This window comes from Tupaia chinensis, unplaced genomic scaffold, assembly GCF_000334495.1.
Source record: "Tupaia chinensis unplaced genomic scaffold, TupChi_1.0 Scaffold000605_1, whole genome shotgun sequence".
Taxonomy (NCBI): Eukaryota; Metazoa; Chordata; class Mammalia; order Scandentia; family Tupaiidae; genus Tupaia; species Tupaia belangeri.
Genome location: NW_006160123.1, coordinates 3,400,820 through 3,428,534, shown reverse-complemented (window position 1 = coordinate 3,428,534; position 27,715 = coordinate 3,400,820). Strand labels below are relative to the sequence as shown.

Below are 27,715 nucleotides of genomic sequence, written 5' to 3'. Positions count from 1 at the left end.
GTGGGTTATGATTGGTTGCTTTTGGACCAATCATGAGGTGCCGGATATGCAAATTTGAGGGATTCTAGTGGCCAATCAGAGCAAGGTTTCGAAGGTCAGGTTTTTGGAAGGGAACCAATCATGGTAATTGTTTGCTCTCTGAGAAACCTCGGCAGACTCACTGGTATGCAGCTTCCCACAATGACCATGCTACAATCCCTCTTTTTTGCTGGGTTTTTGGCATGCATGCACATGTACCCAGCATGTTTTGCAAGCCACCAGGTCTAGGACTCAAACTACACCACTGGCTATGTGGGATCCAGCTGTCTTAATTACCATGCCATCGCTAGCCCTGACCAGGGTTTTTTAGATATTAATTTCATTGCTTTTATCCTAAAAGAAATTAGAAAAAAGTAGGCAATAAATACTTAGAATTGTTAACAATCACTGTAATATGATAAAATGATTTTTTTGTTTGGAGGTTTTTGCCTTAGGGCACATGCGCTCAACAGAGAGAGAGAGACAGAGATAGTGAGAAGGAAAGTGAAAAACCACACATCACCCCTCAGGGAGATGGCCATACCACAATCCCTTCTCTATTCTCTTCCTGAGATCTTGGACATGCATATACATGCACCCAGCAGAGTTTCAAACCACCGAGTCTGGGATTTGAACCATAATTGGCCATGTGAGAGTCAGCAATGTAACTCCTATGCCATCTGATGGCCCCGAAATAGCAGTTTTTGAAACTGATTGATAAAGTTCCTGGCTAACATATGTCTCTTGAGTAGGACTTTTAGTTTTTGTTATAGAGCGTTTGTGTTTGCCAGAGAAAGTGAAAGAGCACTCCCCAAGGGGGGATGACCACACTGCAATCCCTTCTCCATTCTCTCAGGATTTTGGGCACACATATATGTACACACGCCTGGTGTGGTTTTTTTTTTTTTTTTTTTTTTTTTTTTACTTTTTGAGAGGTTTTTGCTATAGGGTGCGTGCACTCTCCAGAAAGACAGACAGACAGAGAGACAGAAAGCGAGAAATCACCCTCTCCCCCACCCTGCCCCCAGGATGGATAGCCATGCTGCAATCTTTTCTCCATTCTCCTCTTGGAATCTTGGGCACGCTTGCACACACGCCCGGCGTGAGTTTAAGCCACCTGGTCCAGGATTCAAACCATGGTTGACTACGTGGGCGTCCAGCAACATAGCCATTACGCCAACTGCTGGTCCCTGGTGTGATTTCTTTAAGATGCTGGGTCTGGGACTTAAACTGCACAGCCAGTCATGTGAGTGAGATCCAGCGCCTTATCCTCCACGCCCCATGCTGACCGCAACGAGGACTTATTTTAAATTTTGAATAGTTAATAATTTCGGGAAATTAGGTGAATCCTAAGGCGTAATGTATTTTGCTTCCCATAGGATATTTTACAAATATTTTCATATCTTGAGTAACAGATTGGAAAAATTACCTTAGGGATATTAATTACAGGAATTTATAACGAAGGATGACATTCAAGAATGCTAAACAGATTGGTTCGCCTGAAGACTTTGATCCCCAGTGGCATACTTGGTGGATTTTGTCCTTCATTCTAGCCTATATAGTATTCTTACATGTGATTTATTAAAAGGTTGGGCTAGATGAACCTCTCAAGTGACTTTTAATCCCACCATTTTGTAGTTGTATTTAATTAGAACTATTGGGTTTTCTGGAAACTCATGGCTCATTTTTTTTAATTAAAAAACAGAAAAATACTTAATGACTTTCCTAACAACCTAGTATTATAAGTCACAATTCATTAGAATAAGTTCTTTGCTCATTTATGTAACCTGGTACTGGTAACCTGGTGTTGGTACTGAAGAACAGTGAGATTATCATAAAGTAAAAAGCACAGGAGTAGGTCAGAGCTACTGAAAGAATGGTCTGCAGACTATTCCAGATGAGTAGAAAATTTGAGAGTAAGCATTTGGAAACTTTAGTAACATTAACTTTTTTAGGACACCCAAGTATATCATAATTTTCCCAGTAACTTCTATTTTTTACATACACACAATAAAACTGGCCCCATTTCACCACAGATATTCTGAGAAACACTGTTCTAGACAGCTGTCAAGTTCAAATAATCAGCTCTAAAATGATTAGCAATGGTCTGAACTTTGTATGTGGATAATAGGTATCTATTAAGCTCTTTGGTTTTTTCTTTGTGGGACTGATCAAAAGAAATAACAGATGGGCTCATCAACACTATTTCTTCCTTTTACTCTCCAGAAAGATTTCTTCAGTCAGTTATTTTAATTGATTTTTAGAATTTAGCTAAGAATAATTTTGTTCCCAGAAAATACTTGTTTTGATTAAAAGTATACAATATTTTTGGTTAAAAGTGTGCAGTTTTTATTTTTTAAAGAATTATTTTATTTAACTTTATTTATTTATTTTAATTTGACCAGAGAGGGACAGAGAAAGAGAAAGAGGAAGTAAGAAAGCAAACCACCAGGTCCATTACCTTAGGGATATTAATTACAGGAATTTATAACGAAGGATGACATTCAAGAATGCTAAACAGATTGGTTCGCCTGAAGACTTTGATCCCCAGTGGCATACTTGGTGGATTTTGTCCTTCATTCTAGCCTATATAGTATTCTTACATGTGATTTATTAAAAGGTTGGGCTAGATGAACCTCTCAAGTGACTTTTAATCCCACCATTTTGTAGTTGTATTTAATTAGAACTATTGGGTTTTCTGGAAACTCATGGCTCATTTTTTTTAATTAAAAAACAGAAAAATACTTAATGACTTTCCTAACAACCTAGTATTATAAGTCACAATTCATTAGAATAAGTTCTTTGCTCATTTATGTAACCTGGTACTGGTAACCTGGTGTTGGTACTGAAGAACAGTGAGATTATCATAAAGTAAAAAGCACAGGAGTAGGTCAGAGCTACTGAAAGAATGGTCTGCAGACTATTCCAGATGAGTAGAAAATTTGAGAGTAAGCATTTGGAAACTTTAGTAACATTAACTTTTTTAGGACACCCAAGTATATCATAATTTTCCCAGTAACTTCTATTTTTTACATACACACAATAAAACTGGCCCCATTTCACCACAGATATTCTGAGAAACACTGTTCTAGACAGCTGTCAAGTTCAAATAATCAGCTCTAAAATGATTAGCAATGGTCTGAACTTTGTATGTGGATAATAGGTATCTATTAAGCTCTTTGGTTTTTTCTTTGTGGGACTGATCAAAAGAAATAACAGATGGGCTCATCAACACTATTTCTTCCTTTTACTCTCCAGAAAGATTTCTTCAGTCAGTTATTTTAATTGATTTTTAGAATTTAGCTAAGAATAATTTTGTTCCCAGAAAATACTTGTTTTGATTAAAAGTATACAATATTTTTGGTTAAAAGTGTGCAGTTTTTATTTTTTAAAGAATTATTTTATTTAACTTTATTTATTTATTTTAATTTGACCAGAGAGGGACAGAGAAAGAGAAAGAGGAAGTAAGAAAGCAAACCACCAGGTCCAGGACCCAAACCACAGTTGGCTATGTGGGAGTTTAATGCTCCTCCTAACCACCATTCCACCGGTCAGTCCCCTAAAAGTATGCAGTTAGTTTATAGTTTAGTTTGGCTGTTTGGGTTACCAAAAAAAGAGTTTGTTTAACTTTTGGATCTATTAGTCTAACTATGATGTCCTTTTATTTATTTTATCTCTTTTTTTGTTTTTTGAGGGGGACGGGAGAGGTTTTTGCTGCTATAGGGCACAGGCACTCACCAGAAAGACAGAGAGACAGAAAGCGAGAAATCCCCTCCCAGGGGGGGTGACCATGCCACAATCCCTTTTCCTCCTTTCTCCTCTCTGGATCTTGGGCACACATGCCCACAAGCCTGGCGTGAGTTTAAGCCACCGGGTCCAAGACTCGAAACCGCAGTCAACTACATGGAAGTCCAGCAACATATCCATTACACCAACTACTGATCTCTCTTTCCATTTTTCATTCCTGTCAAGATTTTGGGCAGGCATGCATACTTGCCCAGCCTGTTTTTAACCACTGAAGCTGGGATTCACACTACTATGAGGTGTATAGGATCTGGCATCCCAGGCACAGTGCTTAACCACTATGCAAGTGGGCCAGCTTGAAACTAGTGTTTTTGTTAATTAAGTTTTAGCATTTTAAATTGGTATAGACTTCTTAGGAAGGAATTTATTACATTTTTTAAAAAGAATTATTTAATTTTATTTAATATTATTATTTTTTAATCTGGAGAGAGAGAAAGTGAGAAAGCAAGCCACCAGGTGTGGAACTTGAACTGTGGTCAACCACGTGGGAGTCCAGCACCTTAACTACCATGCCACCTGGTGGCCCCAGAATTTGTTACATTTTAACATAGATCTTCTTCTAGGCATGTAGTTTTTTGTTTTGTTTTGTTTTTTTTTAAAGAATTATTTAATTTGGGGGAACTAGCAGTTAGTGTAATGGCTATGTCGCTGGACTCCCACGTAGTCGACTGTGGTTCGCGTCCCAGACCCGATGGCTTAAAACTCATGCCGGGTGCGTGTGTGTGCATGCCCAAGATCCTGAGAGAAGAATGGAGGAGAAGGGATTGCAGCGTGGCCATCCCCCCTGGGGGGTGATTTCTTGCTTTCTGTCTCTTTGTCTCTCTCTGTTGCGCCCTATTGCAAAAACCTCTCCCAAAAAAAAGAATTATTTAATTTAATTTATTTATTTTAATTTGACTGGAGAGGGACAGAGCGAGAGCGAGACAGAGAGAAGGTGAGAAAGCAAGGCACCAGGTCCGAGACTTGAACCCAGTTGGCCATGTGGGAGTCCAGCACCCTTAACCACCACGCTACCTGCTGGCCCCAGTATTTAGTTTTTTTTTTTTTTTGAGAGATTTTCACTGTAGGGCACGTGCGCTCGCCAGACAGACAGAGAGAGACATAGAGACAGAAAGCGAGAAATCACCCCCCAGGGGGGATGGTCACGCCGCAATCCCTTCTCCTCCATTCTCTCAGGATCTTGGGCACGCACGCACACGCACCCAGAGTGAGTTTTAAGCCACCGGTTCCGGGACACGAACTGCGGTCGACTACGTGGGAGGCCCGCGACATAGCCATTACGCTAACTGCTGGTTCCCTAGCATTTAGTTCTTAAGAGAGCAATGTAAAATGTGAAAGGTTGTGTGCATAAAGATGCTTATTAAATTATTTGTAATTGTCCAAATTAGGAGTTTTTTTATTTCAAACTCTGGGCTTTATCTTCTGTTTATTTATTTATTTAACCAGAGGGTACATGCACTCATTAGGGGTTGGGGAGACAAAGCAAGCTCCTCCCCATGGGATGTGATCATACACAGTTTTTTCCTCCATTTTCCCATCCTGTCAGGATTTTAAGTATGTATATGTACATACTCAGTGTGTTTTCAAGCCACCTAGGCCTAGATTCAAACTGCAGTCAGCCATGTAGGACCTGGCTCCCAATGCATATTGCTTAACCATTGTACTGTCAGGCCAGCTCAGGAGTTCTTTAAATATTCAGAAATAGGACAATTAAATCCTAGAAGATCTATCAGATGGAATATTATACAGCCACTTAAGAATAATAAAAGCGGGGCCAGCAAGTGGCATGGTGGTTGGGATGCTACACACCCACATGGCTGATTGGGTTTAAGTCCCAGACCTCGCAGCTTGGAAATCACACTGGACACATGTACATACCTGCCCTAAGTCCCAAAGGAGAATGGAGGAGAAGGGATTACCATGTGGCCATTCCTCCTGGCGAGTGATCTCTTGCTTTCTCTCTCTGTCTCAGGCAAGTGCACACACCCTATGGTAAAAACCTAAAACAACAATGATAATAATGAAGAGTAAGCAGCAGCATGGAAAAATAAATGATGAAATGTTAGTAGAATAAAAGCGAACTTCATTATGATGAAAACTTTGATATATGTCTTTTTATTCCTTAAGGAAAGAAGTGGAAGAAATCTATCAAAATATTTATGGTGTGGGATTTTTAGTGACCCCGTACCCCTTGCTACTAGAATTACCTACAGCTTATCTGCTCTTATAAGGTCCCCAGGGCCCAGCAGGTGGTACAGTGGTTAAAGTGCTGGACTCCCACATGGCTGACCACAGTTCAAGTCTCAAACCCAGCAGCTTGGGAACCAGCAGTTAGCGTAATGGTTATGTCGCTGGACTCCCACGTAGTCGACCGCGGTTCGCGTCCTGGACCCGGTGGCTTAAAACTCACTCTGGGTGCGTGTGCGTGCGTGCCCAAGATCCCAAGAGGAGAATGGAGGAGAAGGGATTGCAGCGTGACCATCCCCCCTGGGGGGTGATTTCTCGCTTTCTGTCTCTATGTCTCTCTCTGTCTGGCGAGCGCACGTGCCCTATAGTGAAAATCTCCCCCCCCCCCCAAAAAAAACCCAGCAGCTTGAAAATCATGCCTGACATGTGCGCGTGTGCCCAGGGGTTCCAGAGGAGAATGGAGGAGGAGAGATTGTGGTGTGGCCATCTCCCAGGGGTGATTTCTTGCTTTCCCTCTCTTATCTCTCTAAGTACGTATGCCCTATGGCAAAAACCTTAACAAAAAAAAAGTTGTCAGAAAAGTCATTACACATTTTTGCATAGAAAAACAGAAAAATATATCATGACTTTTCTGACAACCCAATAAAATAAAATGCAGGTTTTGCCATGTCTTTTGCTTATAGCTCTCTCACCCCAACACACATATATTTACTACCAGGTAAATTCAGTCTTGGTGAGCTTAATCTTCAAAACCTGTCACCGTCTTTTTTCCAGACTCTTACCTTGCTTGGACTCCTGCTGCCTTTAGTCTTCTTTGTCTTTCTTTTTTTTTCTTTCTGGAGAGGTTTTTTCGCTATAGGGCGCATGCGCTCACCAGATAGACAGAGAGAGACAGAGAGACAGAAAGCAGGAAATCATCCCCCAGGGGATCTCTTCTCCATTCTCCTCTCGGGATCTTGGGCACGCACGCGCACGCACCCGGCATGAGTTTTAAGCCACCGGGTCCAGGACGCAAACCGTGGTCGACTACGTGGAGAATCCAGCGACATAGCCATTACACTAACTGCTGGTTCCCTTCTTTGTCTTTCTATGTGCTGTTTTCTCTGGCTTGAATTCCTTTCCCTTCCCATTCTCCACCTGATGAAAGACCATTTTTCCTTCCAGGCTTAGCTCAGATGCCACCTTTTCTTGAAGCCTTTTCTTTCCATCACCCCTCCCCCCTTTTATTTTTGGAGAGGTTTTTGCTATAGGGCGCGTGCATTCTCCAGAAAGACAGAGACAGAGAGACAGAAAGTGAGAAATCACCCCCCGGAAGGGATGGCCACGCTGCAGTCCCTTCTCCATTCTCCTCTTGGGATCTTCGGCATGCAAGCACATGTGCCTGGCATCAGTTTAAGCCACCGGGTCCGAACTTGAACTGCGGTCACCACATTGGAGTCCAGTGACATAGCCATTACGCCAACTGCTGGTCCCACCATCCCCTTTTATTACAAATTAACGTCTCACTTTTTTCTCTCTTTTTATGTCCTCATAATATGGTCTTTATCACATTGTATTATGATAGATTCATTTTCTTCAGTGCTAGAAGTATATTTTGATCTCCAGTAACTGTTTCACAATAATAAATAGCTAATTAGTGAATATAAATTGGTTAACTTTAACATTTTTAATTTGTTATAGGGGCATTTGTGCAATGAGCCTTTGGATATGTACAGTTACTTACATGACCAAGGGATTGGTGTCTCACTTGCTCAGTTGTACATCTCATGGGCTGAAGAATATGAAGCCAGAGAAAACTTTAAGAAAGCAGATATGATATTTCAGGAAGGGGTTCAACGGAAGGCTGAACCACTGGAGAAACTACAGTCCCAGCACCGGTAAACTGCTTCTGGAGCTTATCTTAACACTTTAAAACAAATAGGATAAATGATCTTTTTTGTATCTGAATAAAGTGATAGATTGGTGAGCTAAGTTAGTTTAGTAAATTTTTAAAAGATATATTCTTCTATTTTTATTTAATGTACGGTAAAATCCACTCTTTGGTGTGTGGTTCTATGTATCTTCACAAATTAATAGGGACATGTAACCATCACTATGATCAAAATACGGAATGGTCCCACACCCCCTGAAATAATTCTCGACTCTTACCCCAGACCCTGGCAAACAATGATCTGTTCTCTAGCTCTCTAGTTCTGCCTTTTCCAGAATGCCATGTAGAGTTGATCATATAGTATAAAACCTTTTGAGTCTAGCCTTGCATAGCTGAGGGTCACAGTTTTTCTAAGTTTTCAACTTCGTTTCATAGTTGTTTTTTTTGTGGATTTTGTTTGCTTGTTTTGTTTTGGTTTTGGCCAAAGGGCATTTGCTCTTTGAGAAAGAGACAAAGACAGAGAGAAAGAAAATGAGAAATCACCCCCAGGGTTGATGGCAATGCCACAATCTGTTCTAGGATTTGGGGCATGCACATACATGCACCCAGTGTGATTTTCAAGCTGAGGGGTGTAAGACTCAAACCACAAAGTAGCCATGTGGGATCTAGCTGTCTTAACCCAGGTCCCCTGCTCACCTTCATCTGTTTTATTTTGATAATCAGCATGTCAATTGTCTTTTCCTTTGAGTATTGGTCACATTTTCCTGGTTCTTTGTGTGTCGAGTAACTTTGGATTGTATCCTGAACATTTATGCTGATATTGTATTTTATGAGACTGAGTCCCATTGATTTACATTCTTTGGAAAATTTTTTATATATATAATTTTTTAGAGGATTATTTATTTAATTCCATTTGTTATTGTTTAATTTGACCAGAGAGAGAGAAAGGGAAAGCGAGAAAACAAACCACTAGGTCCAGGACTCAAACAATGGTTGGCCATGTGGGAATCTAGTGCCTTTATCTACCACACCACCTGCTGGCCCTATTCTCTGGAAAATATTAATGTTTTTGTCTTAATAGACTACCAAATTTGAGATGTCACAAGTTGTTTCTCAGCTTATATGGGTGATGTCCAACATCAGTTCAGTTCTTTTTTTTTTTTTTAAAGAGAGATTTTTGTTATAGGATGCATGCACTTGCCAGAGAGATGGAGAGAGACAGAGACAGAAAGTAAGAAATCCCCCGCCAGGGGGAGTGGCCACGCCACAATCCCTTCACCTTCATTCTCCTCTTGGGATCTTGGGCACATACACACACGCACCCGTCGTGAGTTTTAAGTTGGCTAGGTCTGAGTCTTGAGCTGTGGCTAACTATGTGGGAGTCCAGCAACGTAACCATTATGCTCTCTGCTGGTCTCCAGTTCACTTCTTAAGACCTTTTCTATGCTGCTTTGGGTTTGTCCCAGTATGTCCTGCTCAAGGTTTAATCTGGGACTTGGGCAGTGGTTTTTTAATTATCAGTCAGTTTTCAAAGCCCTTTCTGTGCCTTTTCTTTATTTTTAAGTTTATGTATTTATTTCTTCCATGAGAAAGAGGTCCTTCATTTTTTTTTTTTTTGGGAGAGGTTTTTGCTATAGGGCGCGTGTGCTCGCCAGCCAGACAGAGAGACAGAAGGCGAGAAATCACCCCCAGGGGGGATGACCACGCCACAATCCCTTCTCCTCTATTCTCCTCTCGGGATCTTGGGCCCGCATGCACACGCGCCTGGCGTGAGTTTAAGCCACCGGGTCTGGGACTTGAACCGTGGTCGACTACATGGGAGTCCAGCGACATAGCCATTACGCTAACTGCTGGTCCCAATGAGAAGGAGGTCCTTCTAACAGGGTCTTTAGGTAGCAGTCCATCCCCAGCATCAGCCGACCAGGATCATCATGTACAGGGAGACCTCAGCACATGAACCCAGGATCTTCCCATGTGGCTTCAGCATGGCAGAGCATGGTGTCGCAGCATGGTCCCTGCAGCTGGCCTTCTGTGACTGTTGAGTCTGCTTTGTGCATTCACAGCTCAAGTGAGCCTGGCACTTAGGCCAGTCCATGTACAGAATTAGGAGATCCCCTTTCAGCTCATTCATCTCCAGTATTCCTGCCATACTTGGACTTGCCTTGAGAGTCGTCTTTTGCTCTGGCCAGAAAGGTGGGGTTTTTGTAGACATTGTAGATTCCCATACCACCATTGCAACAGTTCAAAACTGTGAGAGAAAACAAAGAGGAAGGAAAAGAACAGGAAATTATTCTGTGTTGGTTTTTTCATCAAGTTTTGACTCCTTTCCACGGTCTACTTGCTTTCGTTTACTTTTCAGAGTCTTCAGCTTTTGTTTTTGTTTTTGTTTTTAAATTTATGTCTTCTAGAGTTTTATAAAAATTCTAATCAGTGAGAGAGGCATTTCAGTGGGCTTACTCTATCTTGACCAGCACCTGCAGATCATTCATTTTTTTTACTGTCTGAGCGTACATGAAACTGGCGGCAGCACAGGAAGTTTAGTTTTCAAGCTTCTGCCAGCTTTGCTAAAGTAAAATGTCATGTATGCAACTTCATTTCCTATGGGTCAGGAAAAGGTGTGTGTGCGTAGAGAGAGAAGAAAGTGACGTACCATCAATGGTAATAGACGTGGCAGGTTGGTGAGGCTCAGTGAAGTGTATATGGGTGCTTTTATGCTCTTTTAACTGTTTTGCAATTTTAAAAGTTTTATAATAAAAAGTTGATGGGTGGGACCAGCAGATGGCATGGTGGTTAAAGACACTGGACACTGGTGTTAAAGACCACATGGTCAACTGTGGTTCGAGTCCCAGACCTGGTGGCTTACTTTCTCACTTTCTCCTTCTCTCTCTCTCTCTCTCTCTCTCTCTCTTTCTCTGCCTCTTTCTGGTCAAATTAAAATAAATAGATAAATAAAGTTAAATAATTTTTTTAAAAGTTGATGGGAAACCCTTTTTTTTTTTTGGCTATAGGGGGCGTTCGTTTTCCAGACAGAGACAGAGAGACAGAAAACGTGAAATCACCCCCCAGGGGGGATGGCCACGCCGCAATTCCTTCTCCTCGTGGGAGTCCAGTGACATAGCCATTACACTAACTTCTGGTCCCGGGAAACTGTGTTCTTAATAAATTCTGTAATCTATGGGACTGCATGGACTTAGTGACTTGCTTTCTAACTTTCTCTCTTTCTGTCTCTCTTTGGTCAAATTCAAATAAATAAACAAACAAACAAACAAATAAAATAATTATTTAAAAAGAAAAAGATTCTATAGTCTAGGGGTCGGCAGGTAGTGTGGTGGTTAAGGGCGCTGGACTCCCACATGGCCGACTGTGGTTCAAGTCCTAGACCTAGTGGCTTTGCTTCTCCCTCTGTCTCTCTTCTCTCTCTCTCATACTCTGTCCCTCTCTGGTAAATTAAAATAAATAAACAAATAAGTTAAATAAAATAATTCTTAAGAAAGTAATAAATTCTATCATCTTAATCTTAGTCACCATAAGCTGATCCGCAGATAAACCTAATGATAATTTTCAGAGTATTTTTAATTGGTCAGACTTTGTTTTAAATGACCAAGGAGAAGCTAGCTAAAACCTCTGATCTTAAGTTGACTGTCTTTATTCTAGAGAGAATAAACACTTTCTTTGGGATATTTCTGTCATTCTTCTCTTAGCCTATTCTACCTCTTTGTTTTAACAAATTAGACAGTTTTTCTTAATTATCAGAGGGTACTTGCACACTCAGAGAGAGAGAGAGAGAGAGAGAGAGAGAGAGAGAGAAATTCCCCCCGAAAGAGAGAAAACCCCTACCTCCCCACACACATGGTGTTGTAACACCACAGTCCTTTTTTTTCCATTTCCCCATCCCTCAGGAATTGGGACCTGTAAGCAAATGCACCTGGCATGTTTTTCAGGCCACCAGGACCAGGATTCCAACTGTGCTCAGCCCCCTGGGATCTGGTTCCCTATGCACAGGACTTAACTACTGTGTCCCAGGACTGGCCCACAAATTTAGAAATTTTGAATCTGATGAATAGTGGTTATCTCACCAAAAGTTAATTGTCCTCTTACTCTAGACAGTTTCAAGCTCGAGTGTCTCGGCAGACTCTGTTGGCACTAGAGAAAGATGAAGAGGAGGAGGATTTTGGATCTTCTGTACCACAGCGAAGCACGTTAGCCGAACTAAAGAGCAAAGGGAAAAAGACAGCAAGAGCTCCAATCAGTCGTGTGGGAGGTGCTCTCAAGCGTGAGTTTGCCAAATGTTTGGGAAATCCTTAGCCTCTGATAGGGATATTACATAAGAAGATAACACATAATATCTATGGGGACACCATCGGTTTCTGAGCACTGGGTAGTGAGAAGAAGAAATTCAAAGGAGAGTTAATAGCACAGTGGTCAGTAAAACCAAGATGTGTCAGTCACTTTGAGACTTAAGAAAGACCCTATGTTTAGGAAATATCAGCAGTTATTTTAGTTTAATTGTTAGTTGAAAGAAGACATGTAGTAATATAGAAGATATTGGCAAAGTAAAGCATGTTAACACCAAAGTCTCACAGTGATAATAACATGATAACGAATCTTGCTTTCCGCCTCTTGGGACCAGAAATTAGACTTTCTTTGTACACTCCAAGGTGATCAACAATAAGCTATTTTTTTTCCAGTTAGCATTGATCTTTTTTTTTTTTTTTTTTTTTGAGAGGTTTTTGCTATAGGGCGTGTGCGCTCGCCGGACAGATAGAGAGAGACATAGAGACAGAAAGCGAAAAATCACCCCCCAGGGGGGGATGGTCACGCCGCAATCCCTTCTCCTCCATTCTCCTCTCAGGATCTTGGGCACGCAAGCACACGCACCCGGCGTGAGTTTTAAGCCACCGGGTCCGGGACGCGAACCGTGGTCGACTACGTGGGAGTCCAGCAACATAGCCATTATGCTAACTGCCGGTTCCCAGCATTGATCATTTTTTAGAGTAGCTTAGGTTCACAGCAAAAATGGACAGAAGATACAGAGAAAAACAAATTTTTATTAACTAAAAATAGTAATTAAACATGTATAACAGACTGGGTTTTTTAAAGTCTCTTATCCCTTTTGTGATACCAATTTACCATAGCAGAATGTTGCTTGGCAATCCTAGAATTAGTATAATAGGGCTTGGATAGTCTGAACGGATATTTCATTCAGATTATAATGAAGCTAAACGTAATAACCAGTCCTGCAACAGAGGACACCCCTAATCAATGAGCTGATTTTGTATTTGCTAGTTCTAGTCCATCTCTGCTAATATCCATTGAGGGAAAATCTGAAGAATAAAGACTTAGGTTAGTTTATTATAAAACTAGGCAATGTTATAATGATGATTAAAAAATGTGTAGAATTTCTTTTTTTGGCAGTTTATGAATAAAAGATTGGAAGTGGCGGAAAGGAGGGAGAGTATAAGTCACAAAGACAGAATGGCAAGCCAGCCCCATAGCATGGCAGTTAAGGAGGCTGGCTCCTACATATCCAACCATGCAGTTTGAGTCCTGGACCTCATGGCTTGGACAGCGTACTGGACACATATGTATGCGTGCCCAAAAATCCAAAGGAAGGAAGAAATGAAGGAGAAGGGAATCTTTGTGACCATCCCCTGTGCGGGGTGCTTTCTTGTTTCTCCCTCTCTCTGGGGAGTGCATGTACCCTCTGGCAAATTTAAAAAAAAAAAGTCCAGAATGGAAAAAAAAAACCATAACTGATTTACAGCCAGATGGTAGGATAGTGGTAATGCAACACTGATTCTGGACCCTTGAGAAGGTTCCAAATTTGCATCCCAAGACCTCCCTGCATATCTGTGCATCTGTATGTCCATGGTCTGGTCTGGCTGGGGGTGGATCTTTATTGAGATCCTTCATCCTACTCCATCTTTCTTACTCATGGAACAAATAGACTTTAAAAATATATATATATTTTAAATTTATTTATTTATCCACTCATTTATTTTTTAATTTGACCAGAGAGAGACACAGAGAGAGAGGGAAAGTGAGAAAACAAGTTACCAGATCCGGGACTCGAACCGTGGTCGGCCATGTGGGAGTGTCTAGCACCTTAACCACCACGCCACCTGCTGGCCCCCAAGACTTTAAAAATATTAATTGTTAGGTTGGATTATTATTAAAAATCTCTCTCTTAATTTACCAGAGGACACATGTGCTTACCAGTGAGAGTTGAGAAAGAGAGAAAGCACCCCTGTAGAGGACAGTCATTCCGTAATTCCTTTTCAATCTCTCCCTTTTTTGGGAATTTTAGGCATGTATGCATATGGTTTTCAAGCCACCAGGTCACAGACTTGAACCACATAGTTGGCCATGTGGGATCCAGCTGCCCTAACCAACATGCCACCAGCTCGCCAGCTGGACCTCTTAAAAAAATTTACTAGAGAGCATGTACTCCAGCTGGAGAGAGAGGGGGTGAAGGGGTAGGGAGAGAGAGAAAGTGATAACATCACTCTCTGGGGAGGATATTCATGTCACAGTGCTTTCTCCTCCATCTCTCCTTTTGGGATTTGGGCACACACGTGTGCATCCAGTGTGTCTCTATAGCCACCAGATCTGGGACTCAAACTGCACAGTCGTCCTTATCCACTATGCCACAGACTGGCCCCCAAATTTCTTTTTTATAGTATTCATTTCTTCTGTGTAAGTGAAAGAGAGACAGAAACAACACTCCCATCAGGGGCTTGATGCCACCGTCCACCCCAAGCCTCCACTAGCCTGGATCGTGTGCACACATGCTTGGTGTTCTGGGGAAGATCTCTGATGTATACCTGCAGCCACATCCTGTGGTCTACCTTGCGGAGTGTAGTGTTTTACCTCTGTGTCTCCATCTGACCCCTATAAAGTCTCTCTTGGATTCTATGATAGTAGAAGTCGTCTCCTTGATTTGGGGTATCTAGGGTGATAATTACAGATTTTACATGAAGTTTTATTATTTTTCCTCTAGCTTCAAACCAGAACAGAGGCCTCCAAAATTCTGTTCCTCAACAGATGGGAAGTAATTGCAGAATTACAGTTTTTGATGAAAATGCTGATGTGGCTTCTCTAGCAGAGCTGTCTAAGCCTACAGCCCAGGCATGGGTAGCACCTCCTGTGTCCAGAGCCAAAGAGAATGAGCTGCATGCAGGCCCTTGGAACACGGGCCGGCCCTTGGATTACAGGGTAAGGATGCTTAGATCTCATGTTTTTGCAGACATGATAAAGACTTCAGACTAAAGAGTAGAGAAGTATTGTTAATTTCTCCCTTAATTGTTCTTGAGCATTTAGGCATGGTCTGCATACGTTGTGTTGAAATGTAAAACTGTGGTAATTTTAGTTTTCTTCTTCATCTCTAGCCTCGCAGCAATACAGTTTCTGTGACAACAGCACCCCCTGTCCTTCCCAGTTTTACCCCATATGTGGAAGAGACTGCACAACAGCCAGTTATGTGAGTTTGATTCCCAGATTTTTTTTTAAAGAATTATTTAATTTTATTCATCATTATCACTGTTATTTTAATTTGACCAGAGAGAGATGGGGGTGGGGAGTGAGAATGCAAGCCACCAGGTCCAGGACTTGAACCATGGTCAGACATGTGGGAGTCCAGTGCACTTAACCCCCCACGCCACCTGCTGGCCCCCAATTCCCAGATATTTTGAAGTGAGAATTATTAAGAAGGAGCAAAGGTGTCGTCATGATTCCCAAAGGCATTTTCTCTTGTGGAAATGAAAGTAACCAGAACGTTTTTTAAATATCCTTTATATCTGCATTTCTTTAAATATGGTAGGATGAAAAGACCATTTGGATTTTTTTTTTTTTTTTTTGAGAGGTTTTCGCTATAGGGTGCGTGCGCTTGCCAGACAGAGAGAGACATAGAGACAGAAAGTGAGAAATCACCCCCCAGGGGGATGGTCACGCCGCAATCCCTTCTCTTCCATTCTCCTCTCAGGATCTGCTGGTTCCCCCTGATGACCAATTTTTAAAAAAATAGCAAAGAACTGAAAAAGGGGAAACCAGCAGTTAGTGTAATGGCTATGTCACTGGACTCCCACATAGTCGACCGCGGTTTGTGTCCCGGACCCGGTGACTTAAAACTCACGCCGGGCTCCTGTGCGTGCGTGCCCAAGATCCTGATAGGAGAATGGAGGAGAAGGGATTGCAGCGTGACCATCCCCCCCTGGGAGTGATTTCTCGCTTTCTGTCTCTATGTCTCTCTCTGTCTGTCTGGCGAGCACATGCATCCTATAGCGAAAACTTCTCCAAAAAAAAAGAAAAAAACACTCATTTAGAAAGACACTTGCACAACTTTATTTATTGCAACATAATTCACAATTGCTAAGACATGGAATCAACTTAAGTATCCAAAAACTGATGGCTGGGTTGAAGGATATTAAGGATTCACTTTCCCTCTCTCTCCTTCTCTCTCTCTCTCTCTGTGTCTCTCTCTGGTCAAATTAAAATAAATTAACAAATAAAATTAAATAATTCTTTTAAAAAAAGAGAGAGAAAGACGGAGATTTTTGCTATAGGGCATGTGTGCTTGCCAGAAAGACAGAGAGACAAACTGACAGAAAGTGAGAAATCACCCCCCAGGGGGTATGGGTACTCTAAAATCCGTTTTCCACTCTCCTCTCAGGATTTTAGGCATGTACGCACATGCACCCAGCATGAGTTTTAAGCTGCTTGATCCGGGACTTGAGCTGCTGTGGACTGTGTGGGAGTCCAGTGATATAATTATGCCATCTGCTTGTCCCTATTTTTAATTCTTCTAAGTGAGGCCAGCAGGTGGTGTGGTGGTCAAGGCGCTATACTCCCACACGACTGAGTGTGGTTCAAGTCCTGGACCTGGCAGCTTGCTTTCTCACTTTCTCTCTCTCTTTCTGGTGAATTAAAAATAATAATAATAAATAAAAAATAATTCTTCAAAAAATTATTAGGAAGTATTTTGTTCTTTATGAAACTATTATAAATAGAATTGTCTTAATTTCACTTTCAAATTGTTTATTCCAAGTGTATAAACTACAATGACTTTTGTATATTGATCTTGTATCACCCAATGAATTCATATATTATCTAATAACTTTGTTTTTTCTTACCTTTTTTCTAAGTTTATTTCATGAAACAGAGACAGACAGACAGGTACCCTTGACAGAGCCTCATCATACTACTATCCTACTTTTTTCCTTCCTTATAAAGGTTTTTACCATTGGGCATATGCACTCACCAGTGAGAGAGAAAGTGAGAAATCACCCCCCAAGGGATATGCATGCTAAAAATCCCTTCTCTATTCTCCTGGGATTGGGGGCACACACGCACATGTGTCTGATGTGATTTTCAAGCTGCCAGGTCTAGGACTCAAACTGTTGTCTGCAACGTAGGAATCCAGCACCGTAACTTCTCTACCACATGCTGGGCCCATCTAATAATTTATTGGTATCCTTAGGATTTACTATATATAAGATCACATAATCTGCATATAGAGAGAGTTTTATTTCTTTCTTTCCTAATTGTCCTGACTAGGATTGCAAGTACAGTGTTGAGTGGAAATGGCAACAATGACATACTTGTTTGTTCCTAATATTAGCTCTTCACCATGAAGGATGATGATCATGTGGGTTTTCATACAGAAGTCTTTTCTCGGGGTGAGCAAGCTAGGGAGGTTTTTAAGCATGTGGATGCTTGGTTCCTACCGTTACAGATTCTGATTCACTGGATTTGGTAAGGAACAGATCTTTCATTGTATAAAGGTATATAAGGAAGCAAAAGGTATGTAAGTGATTCTGACCCATAATCAAGGTTAAAAGCCATCTGCCCTATCCTGACTGAGGTATCTTATGCTTGATTCTTTTTTTTTTTTTTTTTTTTTGGAGAGGTTTTGGCTATAGGGCACGTGTACTCGCCAGGCAGACAGAGACAGAGAGAAAGAAAGCGAGAAATCATCCCCCAGGGGGGATGGCCACGCCGCAATACCTTCTCTTCCTCTCAGGATCTTGGGCACGCACGCACACGCGCCCAGCGTAAGTTTAAGCCACTGGGTCTGGGACTCGAACTGCAGTCGACTACGTGGGAATCCAGCGTCATAGCCATTACGCTAACTGCTGGTCCCCAGCTTGATTATTTTTAAACGTATATTACCACTCATTCTGAGAATCTTGAATATCATCACGTCATTAGCTCTCTAATATTGAATTCCTAACTCTAAATATTTTAGATGCTAAGCAGTGAAAACAGGCTATGTTGGATAGGATAACTTCCTTTCATACATTCGGTTTAACTAAGATGTGATATTAAAATTTATTTTCACACCGGTGCCTTGTACAGCAATTAGGTGCTGTGCAGAGGAAAGCCAGATCCCATATAGCCTAAGGGTTTGAATTCTGGCCCTGTCAGCTTCACACTGTGGCAGGCAGGAGCCTAGGGTTCTGACCGGATGAAGGACTGTTGCAATTAGGTACCACTGGAGGTGTTTGTGCACGTGCTCTTTTTTTCCTCTCTTACTGTTGGAGGTTCTTTCTCTCTTTGTCTCTCTCACATGAACACGCCCTCTGGCATTAAAAAATAAAAGGAAAGATTTATTTTTTACCTATAAGTAATATAAACTTCTTGATGACCCTAGCTTCTGGCTAAATTTCTTCCTCATCATAGTAGAGGTAGTACTCAGAACACAATTATTGATGATCCTTGTAAGTTCTTTTTAGCCTCTTTCTATATCTTATTTGTTTTTGAAATGGAACAAATAATAGCCTTGCTATTAATATTGTTCATGTGTTTGGTCAAAATGCATAAGAAATAATTTGTTTTGACTTGTATGGTGAATAATAATTATTTTGATTCTTAGGACACCATGTAAAATTGAACCTAGTATAAACCACATTTTAAGCACCAGAAAGCCTGGAAAGGAAGAAGAAGATCCCCTGCAAAGGGTTCAGAGCCATCGGCAAGAGTCTGAGGAGAAGAAAGAGAAGATGATGTATTGTAAGGAGAAAATTTATGCAGGTGTCGGGGAATTCTCTTTTGAAGAAATCCGGGCCGAAGTTTTCCGGAAGAAATTAAAAGAGCAAAGGGAAGGTGTGTAAATTAATCTAATTCAATTTTGTGAAAATAGCCTGACTTAAATTGGAAAGTTGAGCTACTATATTAAATCTGAGGAAAATTGCCCTCATTTTTTATAACTTTGTGTGATACTTCTGTGGTTGTACAATTTCTCTTTGTATATGAGCTGAACTCATATTGCTACTTTTCACAAAAAGTCCTGGGGCAGAGAGGTGGGATTAAGTCTGTGCTCAGAAGTAGGGGAAAAGAAGTTTTGAATTCTAGGAAAAATTCATACTCCCCAATGCAATAAGCAGATGGCTATGATCTGGGTGTGTGTGTGTGTGCGTGCGTGCGTGTGTGTGTGTGTGTGTGTGTGTGATATCTCCCCATTAAGTATTTTGCCTAATGTTGCCTGAAATATATCATTTGCCTTTGAAACAATTGTTTGAAAGTTCTCTTGGGACCAGCAGTTAGCGTAATGGCTGTGTCGCTGGACTCCCATGTAGTCAACTGCAGTTTGAGTCCCGGACCCAATGGCTTAAACTCATGCCGGGCGCGTGTGTTGTGCCCAAGATCTCGAGAGGAGAATGGAGGAGAAGGGATTGCGGTGCAGCCATCCCCCCTGGGGGGTGATTTCTCGCTTTCTGTCTCTCTGTCTCTCTCTATCTTTCTGGCAAGTGCACGTGCCCTATAGCAAAAACCTGTCCAAAAAAAAGAAAAAAAAAAGAAAGTTTTCTAAGGGCTTGTTTAGATTAACATACTTGGTTGTACCTCAATCACTAAGATGATGTTTTTTTTGTTTGTTTTTAATTTTTGTCAAAGGGTACATGCCCTCATTGAGAAAGAAAGTGAGACAGGGAAAATGAGAAATCACACCCAGAGGGGATGGCCACGCCTCAATTCATTCTTCTCTTAGGGTTTTGAACACGCACTCGGTGTGGCTTTAAGCCTCTGGGTCTGGAGCTCAGACTGCATAGCTGGCCACATGGGATTGGGCTGGCCCAGCTGTATTATTTCTTAAGGATATTATTTTTTCTTTCTTAATTAAGGGACGCTTTAGTAGAAATTGAGAAAGGAATATTTTGGAAATGGGAACCAGTTCTTTTATTTACTTAATAGAGGTTTTTGCCCTAGAGTCTCGATGTGTGCTCACCGGAGGAAGAGAGAAAGAGATAGCTAGAGGGAAAGTCAGAAATCTTCCCCCACCCCAGGGTGTATAGCCATGCCGCCATCCTGTCTCTATTCTCCTCCTGAGATCCTGGGCATGTACGCACATCCACCCAGTGTGAGTTTCAAGTCACCAGGTTTGGCACTTGAAGCATAGTTGGCCACGTGAGAGTCCAGCAATGTAACCACTATGCCATCTGCTGGTCCCAGGAAGTAGTTCTGATACAAGCTGAAGTCCGGAGTACTTGAAGGCAAGAGGGGGGGTAGAAAGGGCTGAAAAGTAGAGAAGTGTGGCATTTGCGGCTTGAGGCATTAGGAAGTAAGGAAGAGTATAGAAAATGAGATGGAGGGAACCAGCAGTTAGCATAATGGCTATGTCGCTGAACTCCCACGTAGTCGACCGCGGTTCGTGTCCTGGACCCGATGGCTTAAAACTCACGCCGGATGCGTGTGCGTGCGTGCCCAAGATCCCGACAGGAGAATGGAGGAGAAGGGATTGCGGCGTGACCATCCCCCCTGGGGGGTGATTTCTCGCTTTCTGTCTCTCTGTCTCTCTCTGTCTGTCTGGTGAGCGCACGCACCCTACAGTGAAAATCTCTAAAAAAAAAAAAAAAAAAAAACAGAAAATGAGATGGAGAGCCCAACAATAAATTGCATCTATTTGGACATTATGACTAGCAGCTGTACCAGAAAGGAAAAAAGAAATGCTTCTTTATGTATGAGTATTCAGAATAAACTTCTTTTTTTTTATTATTTTATTTATTCCTTCATTAATTTTAATTTGACCAGAGAGAGACATGAAGAGAGAGAGGGAAAGTGAGAAAGGAAGCCACCAGATCCAGGACTTGAACTGTGGTCAGCCATATGGGAGTGTCCAGTGCCTTAACCACCACTCCATCTGCTGGTCCCCAGAATAAACTTCTACTGTAGTTTAGCTCTTTTTCATAGGCCGTGGCATTTGTGAAGCTATCTGGAAAACTTAACTAGCATGTATAATTTGAGGGAAAATGTTTTCTGGGTTCCAGATGACAAGTTGAAAGCAAACATCTGTAAAGCAGAATTGCCTTTATTTGTTCCATCTACTAGAGCCTTCCAAGTTTGACAAAGTGCTCTGGATTAAAGTAATATATTTTAAAAATGGATTTATAGGGGCTGGCAGGTGGCATGACAATTAAGGCACTGGACTCCCACATGGCTGACTGCAGTTCGAGTACTGGACCTGGCAGCTTATTTTCTCACTTTCTCTCTCTCTCTCTCTTTCTGGTGAGTGCATATGCCCTATAGAAAGTCAAATAATAATAAATATAAATTTTTAAATGGATTTACATGTGTAGATATGAAAGAGAGAGTGAGAATGCTTTAGAGAGAAACTTAGCCTATACAGGTTTATAGAAGTAAGATGAAAGTACTTTTTTAAAAAAAAATGTTTGTATGTTTGTTTGTTTTCTGGACAGGATCTCTAAATCTTGATCCTCCTGCCTGGTCCTCCTGAACAGCCAGGCCTGCACTTGCACATGCCTGCACTCCGCTTTCAGGGTGGGCTAGGAAGAGAACTCTGGCCTCCTATGTCGGCCTCACACCTGCCAAGCAGCAGCATCTACCACCACACTACTGTGGCTGGGCCAGAAAGTACATTTTCTTGTCAGCTAGCTAGAGAAGGACCTGTGCTAATGTTAGGTGGTATTTAAGTAGGTCAAAAAAGATATTAGCTTCTCAGGATTTTAAGATACTCATTTTCTAATCTGCTCTCTGAAGAGCAGTTTAGAGTTCAGGAACTTGTCATTTCCCATCTGTGTAAAGTTTATACCCTTATAAAACTCATGCCTATAAATATTACTTGTTACTATTAAAAACCGGCTTTAAAAACTGTTGCTGACTGCTTACTCTGAGGGAGGTCAAGAAGAGAGAAAGTGACAGTAGGGACCTAGAAACAGGTTGTTGTTTTTTCCCATTGCTACTGCCATACCAGTCTTTATCATCTTGCTCCAGAAAACTCTAGCTTCTTGCACATTCAAGTCCTCTGACTTTTTTCCCCTGGTTCCTGAACCTCCTTTGTGTCCTCACCTCAGACTTTCCAGTCACTCTCAATCATTCATTAATTGGCTAAGCACCTGGCTCAGTATCCTTTCTACCCCTACACTGGCTTCCCAATTCCTTGACCACACTTCCTATGGTCTCTTTCTCAACCCTACCCATTACTACTCCCCACCCCACCTATCCCATGGTCTTGCTGTTGATCTTGTCACCTGATAACTGTACCACTGAAGAAATCTCTATATCGAAGATCCTATTATTTGGCCACCATCTTCTCTTTTGGCTCTCTTGAGGACTCTATTCCTGGAACTCTTTAGCCTCTTTGAGATTGCTATGCCAACTCAAAGACTTATTATTATTATTATTTTATTATTTTTTTATTTCCTGATTTCCTGGCAACTTGAGAAACATGCTGATGTGCATACACGCTTTCCTCAGATCAAAGCAGGATGGGGAAATGGGAGAGAAGGATTGCAGTGTGACCATTCCCCATAGAGGGTATTTTCTTCCCCTGTCTATCTCTGGCTACTACATACACCCTCTGGCAAAACTGAACAAAAGGAAAACACACAATACAAAATCTTTAACTCTCAAAACCCCAAGTGACTAAACCCTTGCCTACCTATCCAACATGTCGGCCTCACACCTGCCAAGCAGCAGCATCTACCACCACACTACTGTGGCTGGGCCAGAAAGTACATTTTCTTGTCAGCTAGCTAGAGAAGGACCTGTGCTAATGTTAGGTGGTATTTAAGTAGGTCAAAAAAGATATTAGCTTCTCAGGATTTTAAGATACTCATTTTCTAATCTGCTCTCTGAAGAGCAGTTTAGAGTTCAGGAACTTGTCATTTCCCATCTGTGTAAAGTTTATACCCTTATAAAACTCATGCCTATAAATATTACTTGTTACTATTAAAAACCGGCTTTAAAAACTGTTGCTGACTGCTTACTCTGAGGGAGGTCAAGAAGAGAGAAAGTGACAGTAGGGACCTAGAAACAGGTTGTTGTTTTTTCCCATTGCTACTGCCATACCAGTCTTTATCATCTTGCTCCAGAAAACTCTAGCTTCTTGCACATTCAAGTCCTCTGACTTTTTTCCCCTGGTTCCTGAACCTCCTTTGTGTCCTCACCTCAGACTTTCCAGTCACTCTCAATCATTCATTAATTGGCTAAGCACCTGGCTCAGTATCCTTTCTACCCCTACACTGGCTTCCCAATTCCTTGACCACACTTCCTATGGTCTCTTTCTCAACCCTACCCATTACTACTCCCCACCCCACCTATCCCATGGTCTTGCTGTTGATCTTGTCACCTGATAACTGTACCACTGAAGAAATCTCTATATCGAAGATCCTATTATTTGGCCACCATCTTCTCTTTTGGCTCTCTTGAGGACTCTATTCCTGGAACTCTTTAGCCTCTTTGAGATTGCTATGCCAACTCAAAGACTTATTATTATTATTATTTTATTATTTTTTTATTTCCTGATTTCCTGGCAACTTGAGAAACATGCTGATGTGCATACACGCTTTCCTCAGATCAAAGCAGGATGGGGAAATGGGAGAGAAGGATTGCAGTGTGACCATTCCCCATAGAGGGTATTTTCTTCCCCTGTCTATCTCTGGCTACTACATACACCCTCTGGCAAAACTGAACAAAAGGAAAACACACAATACAAAATCTTTAACTCTCAAAACCCCAAGTGACTAAACCCTTGCCTACCTATCCAACCCAATTTTTTTTTATTCTTACTATGCTGCAGCTATGCTGGTCTTTTGGATTCTTGAACATTATGATCTTGTTCCTGTGTTAGGCCCTCTGTGCCAGCTAGTCTGTAGGCCTAGAATCTTTTTCCAGATCTTTATATGACTGGTGCTTTCTTATCTGTGTTACAGCTTTATAATATCACTTCATCAGAATGAGCTCCCCTAATTACTGGTCCTTAGTAGCCACTAAATTCCATTCTCCTACCCAGTCATATTCTCTTTTTAATTTTTTTTAGAGAGGTTTTTGCTATAGGGCGTGTGCACTCGCCAGAAAGACAGAGAGAGACAGAGAGACAGAAAGTGAGAAATCACCTCCCAGGGGGGATGGCCACACTGCAATGCAATCCCTTCTTCATTCTCCTCGCAGGATCTTGAGCACACACACACATGTGCCCAATGTGAATTTAAGCTACCAGGTTCAGGACTCGAACCTCAGTCGACTACATGGGAGTCCAGCAACATAACCATCACGCCACTTGCTTGTCCCCCCCCAGTCACATATTCTTACATTACTTACTTTCTTTCTTTTCCTTTTAAAGAGTTTTTTTAATTTGCTAGAGGCACTCATCCTCCCCAGAGTAGAGGTAGAAAAAGAGAAATGGAAAATAAGAAACCACCTCACTTGGGAACCAGCAGTTAGCGTAATGGCTATGTCGCTGGACTCCCACATAGTTGACCGCGGTTCGCGTCCCGGACCCGGTGGCTTAAAACTCACACCGGGCGCGTGTGCGTGCGTGCCCAAGATCCCGAGAGGAGAATGGAGGAGAAGAGATTGCGGCGTGACCATCCCCTCTGGGGGATGATTTCTCGCTTTCTCTCTCTGTCTCTCTCTGTCTGTCTGGCGAGCACACGCGCCCTATAGCAAAAACCTCTCCAAAAAAAAAAAAAAAAAAAAGAAAAAAGCCACCTCACTCAAGGGGTATGGCCACTCTGCTATCCCTTCTCTTCTGTCTCTCTTCTTGGGATTTTGGGCACACATATACATGTGCCTGGTGTATTTTTCCAGCTGCTGGATCTGGAACTTCATAGTCAACCATGTGGAAGCCAGCAACCTTAACCACCAGACTACGATCTGGCCCTGATTTTACTGACTTATCTTTACTTGCCAGACGGTATGCACATTTACCTGAGAGAAAGAAGTAAGAGGGAGAAAGCATCCTTCGTTGAGGGATGATCACACCACAATCTTTTCTCCCGTGTTTCTCCATCCTTTTAGGATTTTAGGCACACACATGTGCCTGGTGTGTTTTTCTTTTTTAAAAAAATATATTTATTTCGTTTCTATTTATTATTAGTATTTTTTTTTTAATTTGACCATAAAGAGAGAGAGAGAAAAGGAAAGTAAGAAAGCAAGTCTCCAGGTCCAGGACTCGAACCAAGTAAGCCACATGGGAGTCCAGTGCCTCAACCACTGTGCCACCTGCCAGGCTCCCTCTCTCCCTACTGCCGCATGTTTTTCATGTCATGGGGGCCAGGACTTGAACTGTGGTTAACAGTGTGGGATCTGGTTCTCTTAACCACCAAACTACTGGATGGCTCTGTTTTTTTGTTTTTTTTTTGTTTTTGGAGTTTTTTTTTTTTTTTTTTTTAAGAATTATTTACTTGGGAGCAGAAGGTGGCAGGGTGGTTAAGGGTACTAGACACCCACATGACTGACTTCAGTTTGAGTCCTAGACCTGATGGCTTGCTTTCTTGCTTTTCCTCCCCTCTCTCTCTTTCTGTCCCTCTCTGGTAAAATTAAATAAGTAAATAAAGCTAAATAAAGTAATTCTAAAAAGAATTATTTACTTGCTTTTGGAACCAGCAGATGGTGTAATGGTTATGTTGCTACAGTGGTCCACTGTAGTTCGAGTCCTGGACCTGGCAACTTCTAACTCACGCCAGGGGACCAGTAGGTGGCATGGTGGTTGAAGTTGCTAGATTCTCACATGGTCAACCATGATTCAAGTCACAGACCTGGCAACTTGCTTTCTCACTTTCCCTTTCTCTCTCTGTCTGGCAAATTAAAATAATAATAATAATAGCAAATGGAATTAAATAAATAGATAAACCTTCTTAAAAATAAATAAAAAATAAAACACACCAGGCGCATGTACTCGTGTGCCCAAGATCCCTAGAGGAGAAAGGAAGAGGAGGGATTGCAGCTTGGATATCCCCTCAGGGGGATGATTTCATTTATTATTGTTGTTACTAATAATTTGCTATAGTGCACATGCACTCACCATAGGGACAGAAGGTGAGAAAGCAAGCCTCCAGGTCTGAGACTCAAAGTAGTTGGCCGTGTGGGAGTCCAGTGCCCCAACCACCACGCATCTACAGGCCCCTAATAATAGCAAATGGAATTAAATAAATAGATAAACCTTCTTAAAAATAAATAAAAAATAAAACACACCAGGCGCATGTACTCGTGTGCCCAAGATCCCTAGAGGAGAAAGGAAGAGGAGGGATTGCAGCTTGGATATCCCCTCAGGGGGATGATTTCATTTATTATTGTTGTTACTAATAATTTGCTATAGTGCACATGCACTCACCATAGGGACAGAAGGTGAGAAAGCAAGCCTCCAGGTCTGAGACTCAAAGTAGTTGGCCGTGTGGGAGTCCAGTGCCCCAACCACCACGCATCTACAGGCCCCTAATTTTTTTTTTTCTTTTTTTGGAGAGGTGTTTGCTATAGGGCGCATGCGCTCTCCTGAAAGACAGAGGGAGACAGAAAGACAGAAAGCGAGAAATCTCCCCCCAGAGGGGATGGCCACACCGCAATCCCTTCTCCTCCATTCTCCTCTCGGGATCTTGGGCACACATGCAAAAGCCCCTGGCTTGAGTTTAAGCCACCGGGTCTGAGACTCGAACCGCCGTTGATTATATGGGAGTACCGTGACATAGTGATTACACTAACTGCTGGTCCCATGGCCCCTATTTATTTTTTAATGCTGATTTTCTTGTTAATTCATGTGTTTGTGTGCATGTGCATGCACCTGTTTTATATGATCAAGGACTTTGTGTTGTGGGCTATGTCTTTTTTTAAAAACATTTATTTCTCATCATCATTTTATTGTTTTCCTGTTTGATCAGACATTTAGAGGGGGGAAGTGAGAAAGTAAGCCCTCAGGCCCAGGACTTCTGCAGTCAGCCATGTGAGAATCCAGCACCTTTAACTACTGCGCCATCTACTGGCCTGCAACATTATGTCTTAAGAACTCCAAGTTGTGCTTAGCACATAGGCATCATTTTTATCTGTATTATCAACATATCTGTTGAGTACCTGAGCTCTGAAGGCAGTTTTGAACAAAATAAGTTCTGTAAGGAGTAATGCTGACTTTACTCAGCTGACTTTACTCTTTCTAGCTGAGCTATTGACCAGTGCAAAGAAAAGAGCAGAAATGCAGAAACAGATCGAAGAGATGGAAAAGAAGCTAAAAGAAATACAAACTTCTACTCAGCAGGATAAAGGAGATGATCAGGTAATTTTTTTTTTTGAATACGTAAAACTAATATCTGTTGAAACACATTTATACAATATAGAAATATAGAAGGTTAAAGATATCCCAAATCCCTGGGGACTAGCAGTTAGCATAATGGCTATGTCGCTGGACTCCCACGTAGTCGACCGTGGTTCAAGTCCCAGACCCGGTGGCTTAAACTCACACCGGGCGCGTGTGCGTGTGTGCCCAAGATCCCGAGAGAATGGAGGAGAAGGGATTGCAGCATGACCATCACCCCTGGGGGATGATTTCTCACTTTCTGTTTCTCTGTCTCTCTCTGTCTTCTGGCGAGCGCACGTGCCCTACAGCAAAAACCTCTC

The 27,715-nt window shown here is 41.8% G+C and overlaps 1 protein-coding gene across 1 annotated transcript in view; it reads left to right on the top strand.

Moving 5' to 3' along the window:
• BUB1B (BUB1 mitotic checkpoint serine/threonine kinase B) overlaps positions 1 to 27,715 on the top strand; it is a 68,007-nt gene that overhangs the window by 18,622 nt on the left and 21,670 nt on the right. The window contains exons 5-10 of the mRNA XM_006158702.3: positions 7,690 to 7,886; positions 11,983 to 12,152; positions 14,880 to 15,094; positions 15,268 to 15,359; positions 18,750 to 18,979; positions 27,259 to 27,374. Of these exons, the coding sequence (XP_006158764.1) occupies positions 7,690 to 7,886; positions 11,983 to 12,152; positions 14,880 to 15,094; positions 15,268 to 15,359; positions 18,750 to 18,979; positions 27,259 to 27,374 (1,020 nt within the window). The remainder of the gene's footprint in view (positions 1 to 7,689; positions 7,887 to 11,982; positions 12,153 to 14,879; positions 15,095 to 15,267; positions 15,360 to 18,749; positions 18,980 to 27,258; positions 27,375 to 27,715) is intronic.